The 17,224-nt window shown below is 42.2% G+C and overlaps 1 protein-coding gene across 6 annotated transcripts in view; it reads left to right on the top strand.

Annotated features, from left to right (window-relative positions):
• LOC115193621 (mitogen-activated protein kinase kinase kinase kinase 3) overlaps nt 1–17,224 on the top strand; it is a 72,033-nt gene that overhangs the window by 31,281 nt on the left and 23,528 nt on the right. For all 6 annotated transcript variants that reach the window (XM_029752441.1, XM_029752442.1, XM_029752444.1 and 3 more), the window contains exons 2-10: nt 2,573–2,630; nt 12,929–13,019; nt 13,263–13,327; nt 13,650–13,705; nt 13,791–13,838; nt 13,951–13,993; nt 14,269–14,341; nt 14,575–14,706; nt 14,818–14,880. In XM_029752441.1, coding sequence (XP_029608301.1) covers nt 2,573–2,630; nt 12,929–13,019; nt 13,263–13,327; nt 13,650–13,705; nt 13,791–13,838; nt 13,951–13,993; nt 14,269–14,341; nt 14,575–14,706; nt 14,818–14,880 — 629 coding nt within the window. The remainder of the gene's footprint in view (nt 1–2,572; nt 2,631–12,928; nt 13,020–13,262; nt 13,328–13,649; nt 13,706–13,790; nt 13,839–13,950; nt 13,994–14,268; nt 14,342–14,574; nt 14,707–14,817; nt 14,881–17,224) is intronic.

Below are 17,224 nucleotides of genomic sequence, written 5' to 3' on the forward strand. Positions count from 1 at the left end.
ACTTGGGATTCGGGGTCGCCTCACATAGGCCTACACATAATGTCAGAGCTGGACCCGCAGCTATAACGTAACTATGTGTTTTATGTTTTTTTATGGTTAAAATTGAAAGCACTGTGAATTATGGGCCTTCTCTGACATATGTGATAGTTGGCTTCTATACGAGTTGGAAAAAGTGGATTTGGTGTCAGATGCTATCAGTTTGGTGTCAAAATGACATCTAATTGACTGATGGACGCTGACTGCTGGGTGACGAGCAATGGAGAGGAACCACAGTCACTGCCCGGCCATCCCGAGTTCATCGAGCCAGTCAATAATGCATTTCTGCAGTATTTTTGAGCATGCCTAAATTCGTGATGCTAAATGCCCATTGAATCATATTGCAAACGTAACGCGCAATATTGCAAATGTAACGCGCATTTGCAATATCATTCAACAGCAAAAAATATCACCAAAGTTGACATGATGAAATCAACACAACGAGCGATGGAGAGGAACCACAGTCACTGCACGGCCATCCCGAGATCATCGGGCCAGTCAATTATGCATTCTGAGCATGTCAAATTCGTTAAAAATGTTAAAAGCAACAGAGTCCCACTTCTCCCTCATCAGACATGACAAGTAGACCATCTGCGTTGATTCATGGCTTAACATAGGGATATATATCATTTGGGCAGTATAAATACCATTTGGACCATGGTTCACTGACTTTTGGGTTTGGAAACCGACTTCCTATGATCGTACATGGCAAACGGACAAACATACTCATTTGGCACATTCAATACTTTCATACATGTATAATTGACAAAAAAAGAATTGAACATTTCATTTGCACATTTCTAATGGCATTTGGCAAAAAATATAAATATGTCACTTTTGACTTCCTATGAAATCATATTCCAAATGCACAAATCATATGCCTTATGCACAAGCAAATATGTAACTTTTGACTTCCTATGAAATCATATTCCAAATGCACAAAACATATGCCTTATGCACAAGCAAAAACAACCCAAAAAATTATGTCAATAAAATATGTCAAAAGTATGTCCATACAGCTCTTATACATGTGTAATTGACATAAAAATCAATTTTTTTTCGAAAAACGGTCCAGAAACCACTTTTTAAGGGTTGAAAAGTTTTCAAAAAATATGTCATTTTTTCAAAATTTGACTCTTGGGACTTGAATTGTGTTACATTTGCAATTTGAAAATTCACTGCGGAGAGCTCTAGCTATCTATTGGATATTTCCTGTGATTTGGCACATGCAATACTTTCACAATTGACCAAAAAAAGCATTGGATATGTCATTTTGTAAAAAAAAAGAAATTTTTTTTCTTCACTTTTTTCCTATGAAATCATATTCAAAATGCACAAAACATATGCCTTGTGCACAAGCAAAAGCAACCCAAAAAACGACGTCAATAAAAAATGTCAGAAGCATGTTCATACAGCTCTTATACATGTGTAATTGACATAACAATCGAAAAAAATTCGAAAAACGGTCCAGAAACCACTTTTTTACAAGGTGCTAAGTTTTCAAAAAAAAAATCATTTTATCAAAATCTGAGACTTGGGTAAGAATTGGGTATCATTTGCTGTATGAAAATCCAAGGTGGAGCACGCTCGCCATCTAAAGGAAATTTGGGGTGTTACAATTGGCAATTGCCATCGGAAAATTGCCATATGATTGGCCCGGAGATGGGCCGCTTTGGGTGGTTTTTGCAATCGTGTGTATGATTCGTGCTATGCCAATATGTTTCCATGTTATTTTGTCCAAATCAGGGGGGTATTCCCTTACTGTAGTTAAATGCAACCACAAAACATTCTTTATAGAAAGCAATCTATTAATGTGGTTTTTGAACTCTAATTTGTTTACAAGCATGATTGCTGGACTTTTAATTTATGGTTGACACAGCTTTCTGGCCATTAGCCAATCCCCGTTTCTCAACGAATTCTGACTTTACAACTGGTAAATTCGCACCTACCACATGGTTACAAACACAGCATCAGAGTGGAAACTTGAGGCCCAACATAACAATTCTGTCACAACAGACAATGCCAGGAACATTGTGAATGCTGAGCATTGTGACTGGAATTTAATTTCCCCGCTGTACTGAAAACCGAACCATGACCCCAAGAATCACAGTGCGTACCGAACCGTGGGTTTGGTAAACCGTTACACCCCTACCGGCCACATCATAATGATGCACAATGTATTGTCTTTATGATCTTATTTGCTTTTCAAAGGTGAATCAGCCATCTTCAGTAATATCATCAAACTTATTTGTTTATGAATCTCTTTGCAAATATTCTGTCCATAAGTTCAGTATTATTATTATTATTATCATACAATACTTTGGATACATGTGTTAGCCTGTAAGGCTAGTTAGCAGTTAAGCAATGTTATCCTACAGTAGCTGCCAAGTGACTGTTCTAGCCTACAGTCTCTCAGGCTTAAACACAGTGTTGGTCTGACAGAGGCCAGTCCTCGCTCAACTCTAGTATTTTCCCTCCTACAGACAGCTGGCTAATAAATGCTCTCTCTCTCTCTCTCTCTCTCTCTCTCCTTCAGGCCCGTAATGTCAACACCGGGGAACTGGCTGCCATTAAAGTTATTAAGCTGGAACCTGGTAAACTCTTTTTTATTTCTCTCTGCTGTGTGTCATCACTGTTTCCCTCCTCCTCCTTTCCTCCCCTTTGTCCCTTTTTCCCTCCTCTTCTCCTTTCTCTCCTCTCTTATCCCTCTGTCATCCACCGTTTCCCAGGTTTTCTCTAGTCTTTTACAAACCCATCTTACACTAGGCAGTCTCTTGTCTTCTGTTGCAGAGACATAATCAAATGTTTATTTTGTTAATCTTCCTCTGTCCCCAACAGCTGAATCGAATTATCCCTTAGAAAGACAAGGCCGTGTCCGAATACCCATAATTGCATCCTAAATAGTAGGCCGACTGAGTATGGGGAACAAAAATAAAAATAAAGTTTAATAGTATGTGACATTTCGAAAATCAAGTGTACTTTAAATGGCCGGATGTCATACTAATTTCAGCTTTCACAACAGCAGATCAATTAGATATGGGGATGTGGTACCGAAATCAACGCAGTCACGCAGGACGCAGTATGCAGAAATAGAATGTTTAATAGTATGTGACATTTTGGAAATCGAGTGGTTTAAATGCCAGGATGTTATACTCATCTCTTCATCTAGTAGAATTCGATGCACACTTTTCCACAATGCATTGGAAGAGGTGGGCTGCGAGTGATACACTACAGTAGTTCTCTTCAAGTAGCCGACAACAAAACTAGGCTACTTAATTGGGAAGATTCCTGAAGCTTCTGCGGTGGTATTCAGATGTAGGTTAAGTAGTTCTTCTTATCTTTAAAAAAGATTAAGTATTGCATCGTAGGCTACATCTTAGAAAACAAAATCTTTTTTATTTATGTTTTAGCCAGTGGATTTCTGTTTTCTCACTGAAGTGTTTGTTGTTGCTACTTGTCAAAACAACAGCGTTTTTGGTGCTTGTGCAGTTTATAAGGAGCTTGTTTTAAAAAATACAAGTAATATGATTATTGTGGCAGATGTTTGTGTACATAGCACATGTTATGTTTAGGTTTTCAATTTATCACAACTGTTTCTGCATATTGGTTATTGATTTGGACACGTTAAAACTGTGTTTTGACATTGGGACTATCCCACCTAGCAACATGTCATTGAAAAGCTGTTGAAAGTAGACTAGACTATGCAATCAAATATTTCATATTTTCACTACTGAAGAAGCATGACTCAAATCACCTCATATTTAAAAAATTTAAATTTAAATGAAATGTATGTATTCACTACTGTAAGTCGCTCTGGATAAGAGCGTCTGCTAAATGACTAAAATGTAAATGTAAAATGTTGTTCTCTTGGCCTGCACCGAGGACTCGGGATGTGGCAGCGTTATTGATGTCATTTTAATCAAGCCTTTTGATTTGAACAGATTGTTTTAGTTTTGTAGGCTAGGCTACCTATTTAATTGATGGATCAAGCCTTACCAGTTATTCTGATCTCTTTCCCAATGATCAGTGCTTTAGTTTATTATGTTGCTGTCCAGCGGTTCTGAATTTGCGATGCACCTGCCGGTCCACGTCCTTTTCATTTGAACATTTTGAAAAATTTGGTGTGTACTGTTTTGATTTCTATATGTATCAGCACTTTGGTTTTTACTGATACATATGATGAAATTAAACAAATGATCTGTTTCTGTCTTCAGTCCTTTTTTAAATAGGATAGATGGGATATATGGTCTACTACTGTATAGGTTGAATGTGATCGTCTGCCTATAACCAGCCTGAGCAGGCCTAGAACTCCATTCCTATTCTATTCAGAGTTTAGAGAAAGTAGTTACATTGGAAATGAGCCATTATCAGGCTGGTTAATGCGATGCATGTCTTTTGAATTTAGAAAAATCCACCCGCACTCGGCCCCGCCCCACCTTTTCAGCCAATCAGGAGCATCTCCTGCGTTGCGGCCGTGGCATACCGCATACTTTTTACTAAAAAGTACGTGCTAAATAGAATGCGACGATGAGTACATAGTATGCTTTTTAAGTATGTAGTACGCTAGTGTGGGTATTCGGACACGCCATCGTCTTGTCTCCGTCTTCACAATTTAACAGTCCAATTAATGCCTTTTTATGGTTCTCTCTCATCAGTCATGATTTCTGCCTAGATGTTGGTTCACAGTACACTGATTTTAATGATTAGATGGAACTATAAACATTTTGTTTGTTTCTGCTTGTGATTTACGAGGGTCATCATTCAAACCCCTTGTCTCTCCTCCTAAAGTGTTTATTTTCTGTCTAATTTGAGTGTAATTTTCAAAGCCCTTTAATGGAAGTGAATGCGTGCTGCTAGGCTACATTCCAATCATTTTCCCAAGTCTAGAGCACAGCTTGCGAGCCAAACAAAATAACATGCAGCACACGCAGTGTCCCAGTTTCCGCTTCCTCCTCCATAGAATGTTCTATCGGCAAACAACCACAGACGCTACCAAGCTGCCACCTAAATGTGTGTTTCTGTGCCCGTGTATGCAATACACATGCATATCTTTATCACTACAGTTGGACTACATTCCTCCCACACAGAAAGCTTGTTTCAATGCATGTCTTTATGTTTCCTGCACACTGTGAATATAATTTTGTTGCGCACATTAACAATTCTTGCATCACAAAGAGGATTAGGCAAAATTTACAAGATGACATCCTTGTGTCAGTTTTTCAGTTCAAATGGAGGAAATCTCCTCGTATTTTGATGGCATCCTCTTAAGAGATGCAGCTGACGGTTGGTGAGGGAACAGCCTAGTCTGTCTACTGTACCAAGATACTTTTAGACTAAAGCTGTGCCTCTATTGTCTGTAGGCCTTGTCCCTTGATGTACATCTAACCCAGGGTTTCCCAAACAGACCCCAAGGCATGCACGTTTTGCTTTTTGTCCTAGCACTACAGAGCTGATTCAACTAACCAGTGCTTAATGATGAGTTGGTTATATAAATCAGCTATGTAGTGCTAGAGTAGGGCAAAAACCAGGACATGCACGGGGTGGGGGGCTGCAGGAGCGACTTCAGGAAACCTTGGTCTAACCTGACGAAAGCTTTTCACTCATTGAGTTTTTCAATACAGTTGCTATGAATTTAATCTGAATAAAGACATTGAACAGGATCTTAAGCACTTTGGGAGACCCGTTTTGGCTCGTGAGTGCTACTTTCTACAAAACCTGTGCTGCATCACTAAATATATAAAGAGAGATGAGGGGTTGGAATGCACCCAAAGTATGATGGCTACCAGATAAGACATTGGGAAGCATTCAATTTCTTCCCACATTGCTTTATTGGCATTGAAATGAATTTGTAAAATGCTGAAACATGGGGAATGGTCTGTTCATTTCAGACATGGCCATCGTCTAACAGTCTAATGAACGCCTTTTTATGCTTTTCTCTCTCATCAGTCATGATTTCAGTCTGGATTCTTGGTTCACAGTACATTGAATTCATGAATTAGATGGAACTATAAACATTTAGTTTGTTTCTGCTTGTGATTTATGAGCATCTGGCTGACATGACATGGTCACGCTGGGAGCGATTACAGTAGAGGAGCTACTTGATACGGACTGCGCCGCCTCAGGCCTGCAGAAAGCTTTGGTGCAGTGTTCAATATGCTAAAGCCTCACGCTTTAGCCACACACCAGTTTTCCCTTCCGCACACTGCATCATTGCTTCCCACCTGAGGTATTTTAACTTGACATTTTATTCATTTAGCAGACTTACAGGAGCAATTAGGGTTAAGTGCCTCGCTCGAGGGCACTTCGGCAGACTTTTTCACCTAGTCGGCTCAGGAATTCAAACCAGCGCCCTTCTGGGTACTGGCCCAACGCTCTTAACCGCTAGGCTACCTGCCGCCCTAGCAGTCTGTGCTGTCCCATACAGTTTTTGCAGCTAGACTGACCACCACATGGGTTATTAGCTCTGACTTTGCTGAAAGCTACTTTGAGGAAAAGTGTACTTACTATGGCTGTGATACGTGGTTGTCTCACCTAGCTATCTTAAGATGAATGCACTAACTGTACGTCTCTCTGGATAAGAGCGACTGCTAAATGACTTGAATGTAAAATGTTCACCTCTCCCTTTAAAACCTGTATGGAAACTCCCGCTCACCTGCCCTCAAACGGTTGGAGGATATCTCATTGCTGACTGTATTGTTGTGCGGCATGTGTAGTTGTCATGCCCCATGGGAAAACCTAGAGCCATAACCTAAATGTGGGTAAAAGAGCTGACAGCCAGCAGTTTTCAATAGCATTGTGTTTGATATCCTAGCCTAGCATTAGCCTAACCTGTCTTAAACTTATTGAGGTTATATACTACACCTATAACATAACGGGAGGAAATGATCCCTCTCATTTGCTTTCTCTTACACACAGACACAATGTTGTTGTTAATGTTCAACTGTTAGCCGCGCATTAACAGAGGGGAACGATTATCTGGGGTTCGTTATTCTTCTCTCTCTCTCTGTGTGTTGTCGCTAGGCTAGCTGTCAGGCTGATTGTCCTATAGAAAGGCCAATGTGGACGCACGCTCCATGGAAATGTAGTGGTCACAGTCAGAGGAATGTGTTATTGTTCACTAGAACAAGCACTTTATTTTTAGATTTCTCTTAAGTGTGTTCGAAGCCCTGTACTTATCACATTCTTTCCATTGTCTCTGTTCCCTATTGCTTGTGTGTGTGTGCCCGGGTGTTTTCAAATGTCTGTGCTTCTAAGTAGGTGTGGTGTGTGTGTGTGTGTGTGTGTGTGTGTGTGTGTGTGTGTGTGTGTGTGTGTGTGTGTGTGTGTGTGTGTGTGTGTGTGTGTGTGTGTGTGTGTGTGTGTGTGTGTGTGTGCGTGCGTGCGTGCGTGCGCGCGCGCGCGCGCTACCCACCCTCTTGTGTGTGTTATTCCCCGGCTTTGAGATCTATACACAAAGTGATGACTACAGGACACGCTTATGGAGTCTGGCTTTAGGAGATATGGAAAGGTCATGCTTCAGACTTGTGCATTTGCTTACATGCTTCAAGGTTTTCCTCAAACTTTCCTTCTGTTGACAACGGAGTTGCTTGGCTTTGAGAAAAGGTATTTTAGCTTTGACTTCAGACAGTTCTCAAACAGTAAGCTGGAATAAGCAGATGAAATGGGGTGTTTTTCACATCCATCCTACAAATGCAAGTCCTTACATGACTCACTGCTCCAACAAACGCTGCTGCCACAACTTTCTATTTAGAAGAAAGTTTGACTTTTTGTTTTGACTACTTTGTCAGGAGGCAGGACCTGTATTACCCAAGGTGAAACTGCTAATGGAATCAGACTAATGAAACACAATACAGTCCCTATGGAACCACCAGGGAATTATGTTTTGCCGTTTGTACTGGCACACCCATCAGAACATGTCAGGGTTGACTGTCTTAAAGCCTGGGTCATTGAATAACAAACACGCGTGTGTATGTGTATGTGTATGTGTATGTGTGTGTGTGTGTGTGTGTGTGTGTGTGTTTGAGATAAAGATCTATTTGAATCCTTACAGTGAATAGGCTACCATGGATTATAAACCCGGTGGTTTCGTGCCCTGAATGCTGATTTGGCTGACAGCTGTGGTATATCAGACCATATACGACAAAATGTAAAAATAGTCAAGGGGTCTGAGTACTTTCCGAAGGCACTGTAGCTTCAGGGTTTATGGGTTTACATAGTGAATGGTCCGTTCTAGTAGTGAATTTATGCCAGAACAAAGTGTTTTATACTGCTAAGCATCAGTGAGGGGTTTGGCTCAGTCTTCAATTGATTGGTTGACTGGAATGTGATTTATGCAGTCTGAGCGTCTGAAAGGCTGGGTCTGGATTTCAGATGCAAAAACCTTGAGCTTGATTTGATAAGCCATTGCACCGGTGTACCAGTCGTTTTCAGCAGGCACTAAAGGACAACAATCGAAGCCTTAAAACACGGCACTGTGTTTGTACTTCATCTTCAGATTTAGCTGACTTCTCCCAGGGTTGAGTCCTGAGTTCTCCGTACACAACTCATCATTTTCATGTCAAAACCATATTGACACATCAATTCTGATTTAAGCAAAAGTTTTTAAACTGCACTTGGATGTCATTCAGGATTCGGCCCACAATCCTTCTTTTGCCTCTGTGCTGTAGCCTATGATTTGCCCTTATTTTCCCTTTTGTGTTGCCCTTCGTTATCCTTGAGAGGTGACATGAGGACCGTAGCGGTGCGTGGGTAAAATCACTGGGGAACCAAAGTCCCCTCCCAAAAAGCCAAATTACATCCCATGTGTTGTGATAATTGCTTTGTTTGCTCTATAACATGTTAGTCCATATGCCTTGCGACCTTGCGTTAGTCCATATGCCTATATAGACCTAAAGGCAGAGACAATAAGAAGACAGTGGCAGGATAAATTCATCCACACCTTTGTTTTATCACAAAACCGGATAGTCACTCTGTCCAGTGAAGTCCACAAAACATATTTAATGTACAGTAACAGACACTTACTTTACCTACAGCATGGTCAAGCAAGTGAATGTTTCCATCACTAAACAACTATGGATTTAGAACCACAGAGAGTTACTGCAAGTCACAAAGAAAAAAGGGTCTGCCTCCACTATTGTGGCACCATTTCAACATTTCAACATCATCAAATCAATTCTGCTTAGTCTAATTTAGTGAGAACTATAAGATATCAAAAACAATTTAGTCCAATCAACATAAGCTAAATATGTGGCTGTCCATGTTTCTGATGTCACTGTGTGCGTTCATGCAAGTAGAAAAACATGTTAACTCACCCTACTTGTAGAGAAACACCAATGCTATGACTCTGTCAAACAGTACCCACTTTTAGTTTTTGTTGTTCTAGGCTACCTGGCTAAAATTCTTGCATACTAGCCTAACTTCCATTCATGGGCAATGTTAGCTAGTTAGTATTAGCCTTCTACTTCTAGCTACATATTGAACGTCCATCCTCTCAGGCCAGGGGCACAACACCGTATGAATTAATAGTATGCGCAGAATTCCCATTATAATCATTGGCCAGTATGGAAAATTAAGTAAAACCACAAGTGCAAATCCCCATCTCCACCCATGGCTAATTAGGAAAGGGACAATTTTAGCTAGCTTGCTAGGAAGACAACAACACAACAAGATGCAACAATTCCAGTTTCTCTATCAATGACTAATGCTCTCAGTGGGATTTGATAGGGGTGATGCCCAATCCAAGCTGGCTTCCCTTAAAAAAATGTTTGGTGCGCCAGGACCATTCACAGTTAAACTCGCTCAGTTTAGCTCAACACTGATTGTCAATTTTTTTTAAACTTTTTTTGTCAAGGGAGGCCAATGTCATACAGACGGCATCAGATACAGTGCATTCGGAAAGTATTCAGACCCCTTCACTTTTTCCACATTTTGTTACGTCTCAGCCTTATTCTAAAATGTATTTAATTGTTTTTTTTCCTCATCAATCTACACACACTACCCCACAATGACAAAGCATAAACAGGTTTTTAGAAATGTTTGCAAATGTATTAAAAAACAGATACCTTATTTACATAAGTATTCAGAACCGTTGCTATGAGACTCGAAGTTGAGCCCAGGTGCACCCTGTTTCCATTGATCGTCCTTGACTGGAGTCCACCTGTGGTAAATTCAAATGATTCAAATGATAAGGTCCCACAGTTGACTGTGCATGTCATAGCAAAAACCAATCCATGAGGTTGAAGGAATTGTCCGTAGAGCGCCGAGACAGGATTGTCTTGAGGCACAGAAGGGTACCAAAACATTTCTGCAGCATTGAAGGTCCCCAAGAACACAGTGGCTTCCATCATTCTTAAATTCCTAGAGCTGGCCACCCGGACAAACTGAGCAATTGAGGGAGAAGGGCCTTGGTCAGAGTTCCTCTGTGGTGATGGGAGAACCTTCCCTCCACCAATCAGGCCTTTATGGTAGATTGGCCGAAAAGAAGCCACTCCTTAGTAAAAGGCACATGACAGCCCACTTTGAGTTTGCCAAAAGGCACCTAAAGGACTCTCAGACCATGAGAAACAAGATTCTCTGGTCTGATGAAACCAAGATTGAACTCTTGGTCTGAATACCAAGCGCCACGTCTGGAGGAAACCTGGCACCATCCCTACGGTGAAGCGTGGTGGCAGCATGCTGGGGGGATGTTTTTCAGTGGCAGGGACTAGGAGACCAGTCAGGATCGAGGGGAAAGATGAACGGAGAAAGGTTTCAGAGAGATCCTTGAAGAAAACCTGCTCCAGAGCGCTCAGGACCTCAAACTGGTCAATTACCCTAAGCACACGGCCAAGACAACGCAGGGGTGGGTTCGGGACAAGTCTCAATGTCCTTGAGTGGCCCTGCCAGAGCCCGGACTTGAACCCGATCGAACATCTCTGGAGAGACCTGACAATAGCTGTGCAGCGACGCTCCCCATTCAACCTGACAGAGCTTGAGAGGATCTGCAGAGAAGAATAGGAGAAACTCCCCAAATACAGGTGAGCAAAGCTTGTAGTGTCATACCCAAGAAGACTCAAGGCTGTAATCGTTGCCAAACGTGCTTCAAAGAAGTACTGAGTAAAGGTTCTGAATACTTATGAAAATGTAATATTTCAGTTTTGGATTTTTCATAAATTTGCACAAAATAAAAAAATATTTTATTTGTCATTATGGGTTATTGTCTAGATTTATGAGGAAAAAACACAATTTAATATATTTTAGAATAAGCCTGTAACCTAACAAAATGTGGAAAAAGTGTAGGGGTCTGAATACTTTCCGGATGTAGTTGGTGTACACGTAAGGAGACGGGCGCTGTTTCGCTTGCTCGGATGCTTTCTCCTGTGAGATACAATTCAGCCTCTTGCGAATTGAAGGAAAATTATGAAACACAGAGACGAAAGATACATTTTTGGTTTTTTCTTTTTGGTCTATTTTTTGGGGGAACCCTGACTTCCCTTGGCATCCATGAATACACGCCACTGCGTGAGGAGGACTGTCACCCATCAGAGCCATCTTTGACGCAGAATCAAGCTGTCATGCTGCAGCGTCCGGGTGTAAACACTGGTGTAGCTGGATGATATAGCCTAGCCTACCATGGGACAGTGATAGCACTTAGCAAGCTGTGTGGCTCTATCCCTGCTCAGGGCGCTAGCAGGATATCGGTAGTTATACAAGGATTAATCATTTGGCCATTCACCCACATGAATTCATAGCAGGTTTTAGTGACTGGAAAGGGATAAACCTCTCTATGCATAACTTGTTTTTAAGGCTTACGTGAACAATTTGAAGCTGTATGCCTTTTTGTCCATTATGTTTCTACACTTTCTGTCAATATAGCTGCTGGGGCCTTGGGTCAGACCCATTACCATAGTAACAGAGATTTTCTTTTATGGGTCAGGAAGGGCACTAATTTGCTTCGACAGTCACATATCTGAGGGGCTCGACACCCAGATAAAACCTGAAAGCCACAGCCAGGGTATCCATCAGATGGTAGACCTTCACCTCGGTGTCAGAGCTCAAAGAGTGCAAAGGTCATCTTGATCCATGGACTATGTAAGCCTATGTATGCTAAGCCTATGTATGCAGAAGCCAACTCTACAACATTCACCCACAGCCATTCTTAATGTTGTCAAAAGCAATCTGCCAGTGTGGATGGATGCAAGTGTCTCACTGATTTCACTTTTACAGTATAGATGAAGCAACTGAAACAGTCATTTTTACATTTGAATAAGATATATTTTTAAGCTGGCACGCCACTGGAATGATTGTCTTTTAGCTATTTTATCCATGCTGAGGTGCGCTGTCATTTCATATAAGCCTGAGCTCTTTTAGACATGTCCCAGTGTTTGAAGGCATTCTAAAATAGCTGGATTTGATGCAGTTAGCGCTGCTTTCAATTTCTGCATCAATATATTTCCTGTAGGCACTACAGCCTCCACCAGCGCACAGCCTAATGATGATCAAAACAAGTTCTATCATGTTTACCATCTGCTTGAATTTGAAATGATTTCATGTCTTGGTGTCTGTATCCTGCGACGAATGCTTGGCTGTGTTGGCCTGGTAGCCGTGTCTGTTTATGCTTAAGCTAACTTCTCTATTGTTGTTTGGCATGACAACAACATGTCACGTGGATGTGGCTAAAGCACAAACAGATCTAGCCACCAGGCTAATGCTTTATGGCCTGAACATGATCCAGCCACCAGGCTAATGCTTTATGGCCTGAACATGATCTAACCACCAGGCTAATGCTTTATTGCCTGAACATGATCCAGCCACCAGGCTAATGCTTTGTGGCCTGAACATGATCCAGCCACCAGGCTAATGCTTTGTGGCCTGAACATGTAATTGATCGGATGACTGACTGACTGATTAACAGGTGAGGACTTTGAGGTGGTGCAGCAGGAGATCATTGTGATGAAGGACTGCAAACACTCCAACATCGTGGCCTACTTCGGCAGCTATCTCCGGTAAGACTGACATACTGATCGATCCGGTATGGATAGACAGTATTACAACTCTCTGAAGTTGGACTCAAATGATACAGCTATTTCAGGCATGACATTGACTATGTTGTCGTTTTGGATGGAGCAAAATTTAAAGTACAGCTAAAATGTCCGTCTTTGGTCTAATCGAGACTGATGCTGTCCCAATCAGACAACAAGTCTTGCTATCTTGTGGTCTGTGAGTGTATCACTTCTCTTCTCCTTCAGGAGAGATAAATTATGGATCAGCATGGAGTATTGCGGAGGAGGATCTCTGCAGGATATTTATCACGGTAGGACACACACACACACACGTTCCCACATTCACAAAGTCACTCACTGTGGTGACCTATGCATTCACCCATGCTCACAGTCACCCTAATAGAATAGCTGTGTTTTCATCTAAAAACAGACCATAAAGCACAGTAGATGAAAGCTTGTTGCAATCAATATCCACACTCTTCCCACTCTCCCACTTAAGCTGTCATAGCCAGCCAGCACAGTAAATAGCACTCGTAAGTCAAACATCTGGTGTTGAACTCAAACTTGTGTATGAAATGCTTCAGATACTTTGCCTTGCTCTTAAACTCTGCCCTCTTTCTCCCTCCTCTCCAGTGACTGGGCCTCTGTCCGAGTCTCAGATTGCGTATATGTCACGGGAAACCCTTCAGGTACGTTTTTTCCCTGCTGACGTGTGAATCTATGGGTCAGATTGACTAAGAATTAGTGATATGTTGTTTTCTCCCTTCCTTACAGGGTTTGTACTATCTTCACAACAAAGGCAAAATGCACAGAGACATTAAGGTAATGCCATGTCAATGATGGCAATACGCGTGCTTTCAAGTAGAGATGATTGACTTTCAAACCTTGTTTGGTGTGGTTATTTTTTGCCTGACCCTGTAACTTTTTCTCATAGGGAGCAAATATTCTATTGACAGACAACGGCTATGTGAAATTAGGTAAGGTCTTGGACAACCATTGCTTTCCCTTCAACCAGATATCAGTTCCCAAAGCCTCACCTTGACTACTTAGGCTGCGTTCACACAGGCAGCCTAATTCAGATTGGTTTTTGCCACTAATTGGTATTTTGGCCAATCACATCAGATCTTTTCAAATCAGATCTGGCTAGAGCCTGTCTAAACGCCGCCTAAGTTACCTACTGTATTAGAATAAGATCTCACAATACTTATTATCTTTTGATCATTTTCTCTCCATTTTCCCTCTTTCTCCTTAGCTGACTTTGGTGTATCAGCACAGATCACTGCCACGCTGGCTAAGAGGAAGTCCTTCATTGGAACTCCATACTGGTGAGCTCCACCCCTGGTCACTCCCCTGGGTGTCACACTCTGGATGGGCTCTGACATGATGGTGTGGTTAATTGACTTATTGATCTAAGGATGTGACAGACCATTCATATTGCTCTGGACAGTGTTATGATTAGTGTTATGGCTGGAATTGATTGACTCACAATGATTAATTGGTTCATGACTGATGTTAAGTACTCTTTTATTTATTCTTTTTTCCCTCTCCCTCCTCTCAGGATGGCTCCAGAGGTGGCAGCAGTGGAGAGGAAGGGAGGCTACAACCAGTTGTGTGATATCTGGGCCGTGGGCATCACTGCCATTGAGCTGGCCGAGCTGCAGCCTCCTATGTTTGACCTGCACCCCATGAGGTAGAATGTGTGCTGGGGGATGTGTGAATGAAGCCTTGACAATGTGATGTAATGCTGGATATTTCTTGTACTTTTTGTTCTACAAACCAAGTCTGTTTTCTTACTTTCCAGGGCCCTTTTCTTGATGACAAAGAGTAATTTCCAGCCGCCCAAATTGAAAGACAAAGTGAAGTGGTAAGGGTTCATGTTCTCCTCTGTGAATAGCAGGGATTGGAAACTGTTCAGGGAACAGAACTGAAAACCGGAAAAGAACAAACATTTTCAAGGAACGGAACCTGGAATGAAAGTGATCAGTACTGGAATGGAACCATTATTTAAAATGCTGGGAACTGGTTCGTTTACATTTTAGTCATTTAGCAGAAGCTCATCCATAGCGACTTATCGTAGTGCGTGCATACATTTTCATGCTTTTTTCCCCCCGTACTGGTCCCCCATGGGAATCGAACCCACAACCCCAAGCTCTACCAACTGAGACACACGGGAACGTTCTTTTACGTTCCAGGCATTTTTTCTAGTCCCACAAAAAAATGCAACAAAGCGCCTATGCAAAGTCCTCTCTGTCACTCAAACATATTCCAGTGTCTGCCTGCAAGCTGAAAATGTTTGTCAGTGTATGTGCATGTTTAGGCTACTGTAGCCCCTCCCCCCTCTGAAGCATAGGTTACTGTAGCCCCTCCCCCCTCTGATGCATAGGCTACTGTAGCCCCTCCCCCCTCTGATGCATAGGCTACTGTAGCCCCTCCCCCCTCTGAAGCATAGGCTACTGTAGCCCCTCCCCCCTCTGAAGCGTAGGCTACTGTAGCCCCTCCCCCCTCTGAAGCGTAGGCTACTGTAGCCCCTCCCCCCTCTGAAGCGTAGGCTACTGTAGCCCCTCCCCCCTCTGAAGCGTAGGCTACTGTAGCCCCTCCCCCCTCTGAAGCGTAGGCTACTGTAGCCCCTCCCCCCTCTGAAGCGTAGGCTACTGTAGCCCCTCCCCCCTCTGAAGCGTAGGCTACTGTAGCCCCTCCCCCCTCTGAAGCGGTAGGCTACTGTAGCCCCTTCCCCCATCTGAAGCGTAGGCTACTGTACTGACATTGCAATCGTGACTTTTAACTAGAGAAGAATTAATTAACTTTTTCAATGCTATTTAAGGCTATTATAGGCCAGGGCTCTCCAACCCTGTTCCTGGAGAGCTACCGTCCTGTAGATTTTCACTCCAACCCTAATCTAGCACACCTGATTCTAATAATTAGCTGGTTGATAAGCTGAACCAGGTTAGTTACAACTGGGGTTGGATTGAAAACCTACAGGGTAGCGCTCCAGGAACTGGGTTGGAGAGCCCTGCTATAGGCCTAGTTATCACGTTTCATGTTATTTATTAACTACAAGAAGGCAAGATGTTTTATTAATTTTGGTGCCACTCTGCACACACAATCTTGTTAGCTAGCTAGCTCAAAGGACATTCAAAGTTCCTCCATAGAAGCCACAAGTATAAATCTGTGACTCTAATTCAGATAATGCATGTCTTAAGATGCCAAGTAGAGTATGACACAGGAACAGGACTCCGGAGGGTCCCGCGGGATTCTGTCAGGAATTGGAGTGAAGTTCTGTGAAGTTCGGGACAGGATCAACAGTCTACAGGAACGGGCAGTACAGGAATAGTTATAAACTGAGTTTTTTTGGGCGTAAATATGTCATGTGTGGAGCATTTTGTAAAAACACCAACTGTGTAGGCTAGGCCTAATATATAGTTTACTTAATAAAAATAAATACAAAATAAATTGTAAATTTCCCCCTTCTGTCGGCTCACTCTCGCACCTTGCTACAGTAATACATGGCTTGTAAGAAATGCTGGTGTTTAAACAAATAGGCTATCAACTGGAGGGTTGGACAAGCGGCCTAAAGCAGTATACCTGCTCTACTCACTTTACCATCAAGCCCAATTCTTCGTGTATTTAACTAAACCCGTGCCATCTGCGGTGAAGAGGGAAATAAAAATAGATGGACTTATGCAATACTGCCGCTCAGGTTTTTTCAATGTTCATGTTGTAAATGTTAATGGGTTGTAAATGTTCATATGTGGGCAGTGCTCAGCTGGAGGCTACAGATTTATGCCGGTGCTGTTATGTGCAGACCATCCTGCTGGGCTCTCTGTCCTCATCCTCCAGCCTTAATCGATATACATTTAGGTCATTTAGAATATGCTCTTATCCAGAGAGACTTAGGCCTACAGTCAGTGCATTTAACTGAAATAGGTAAGACAACCACATCACAGTCGCATATTGCATTACTGAAATTATTTTCAATACTTCCTAATTCTGCGTCCACAAATGAGCACGGGACGGGAGTGATTTTTATTGGGACGGGACAGGAAAGTTCTGGGGTTATAGAACTGTTGCGGGATCAGGACAGTACAAGGGGAAAAAATGACGGGACAAGCATTGCCCACATATTAATACATTTTCACTCCCATATCAATCTCTAATTCCCAGCGCTTCAAGCCTCCTCCTCAAACCTCTTGCTCTCTCCCCACCTGCTA

Source organism: Salmo trutta, chromosome 5 (genome assembly GCF_901001165.1).
Source record: "Salmo trutta chromosome 5, fSalTru1.1, whole genome shotgun sequence".
In the NCBI taxonomy this organism is placed as follows: domain Eukaryota; kingdom Metazoa; phylum Chordata; class Actinopteri; order Salmoniformes; family Salmonidae; genus Salmo; species Salmo trutta.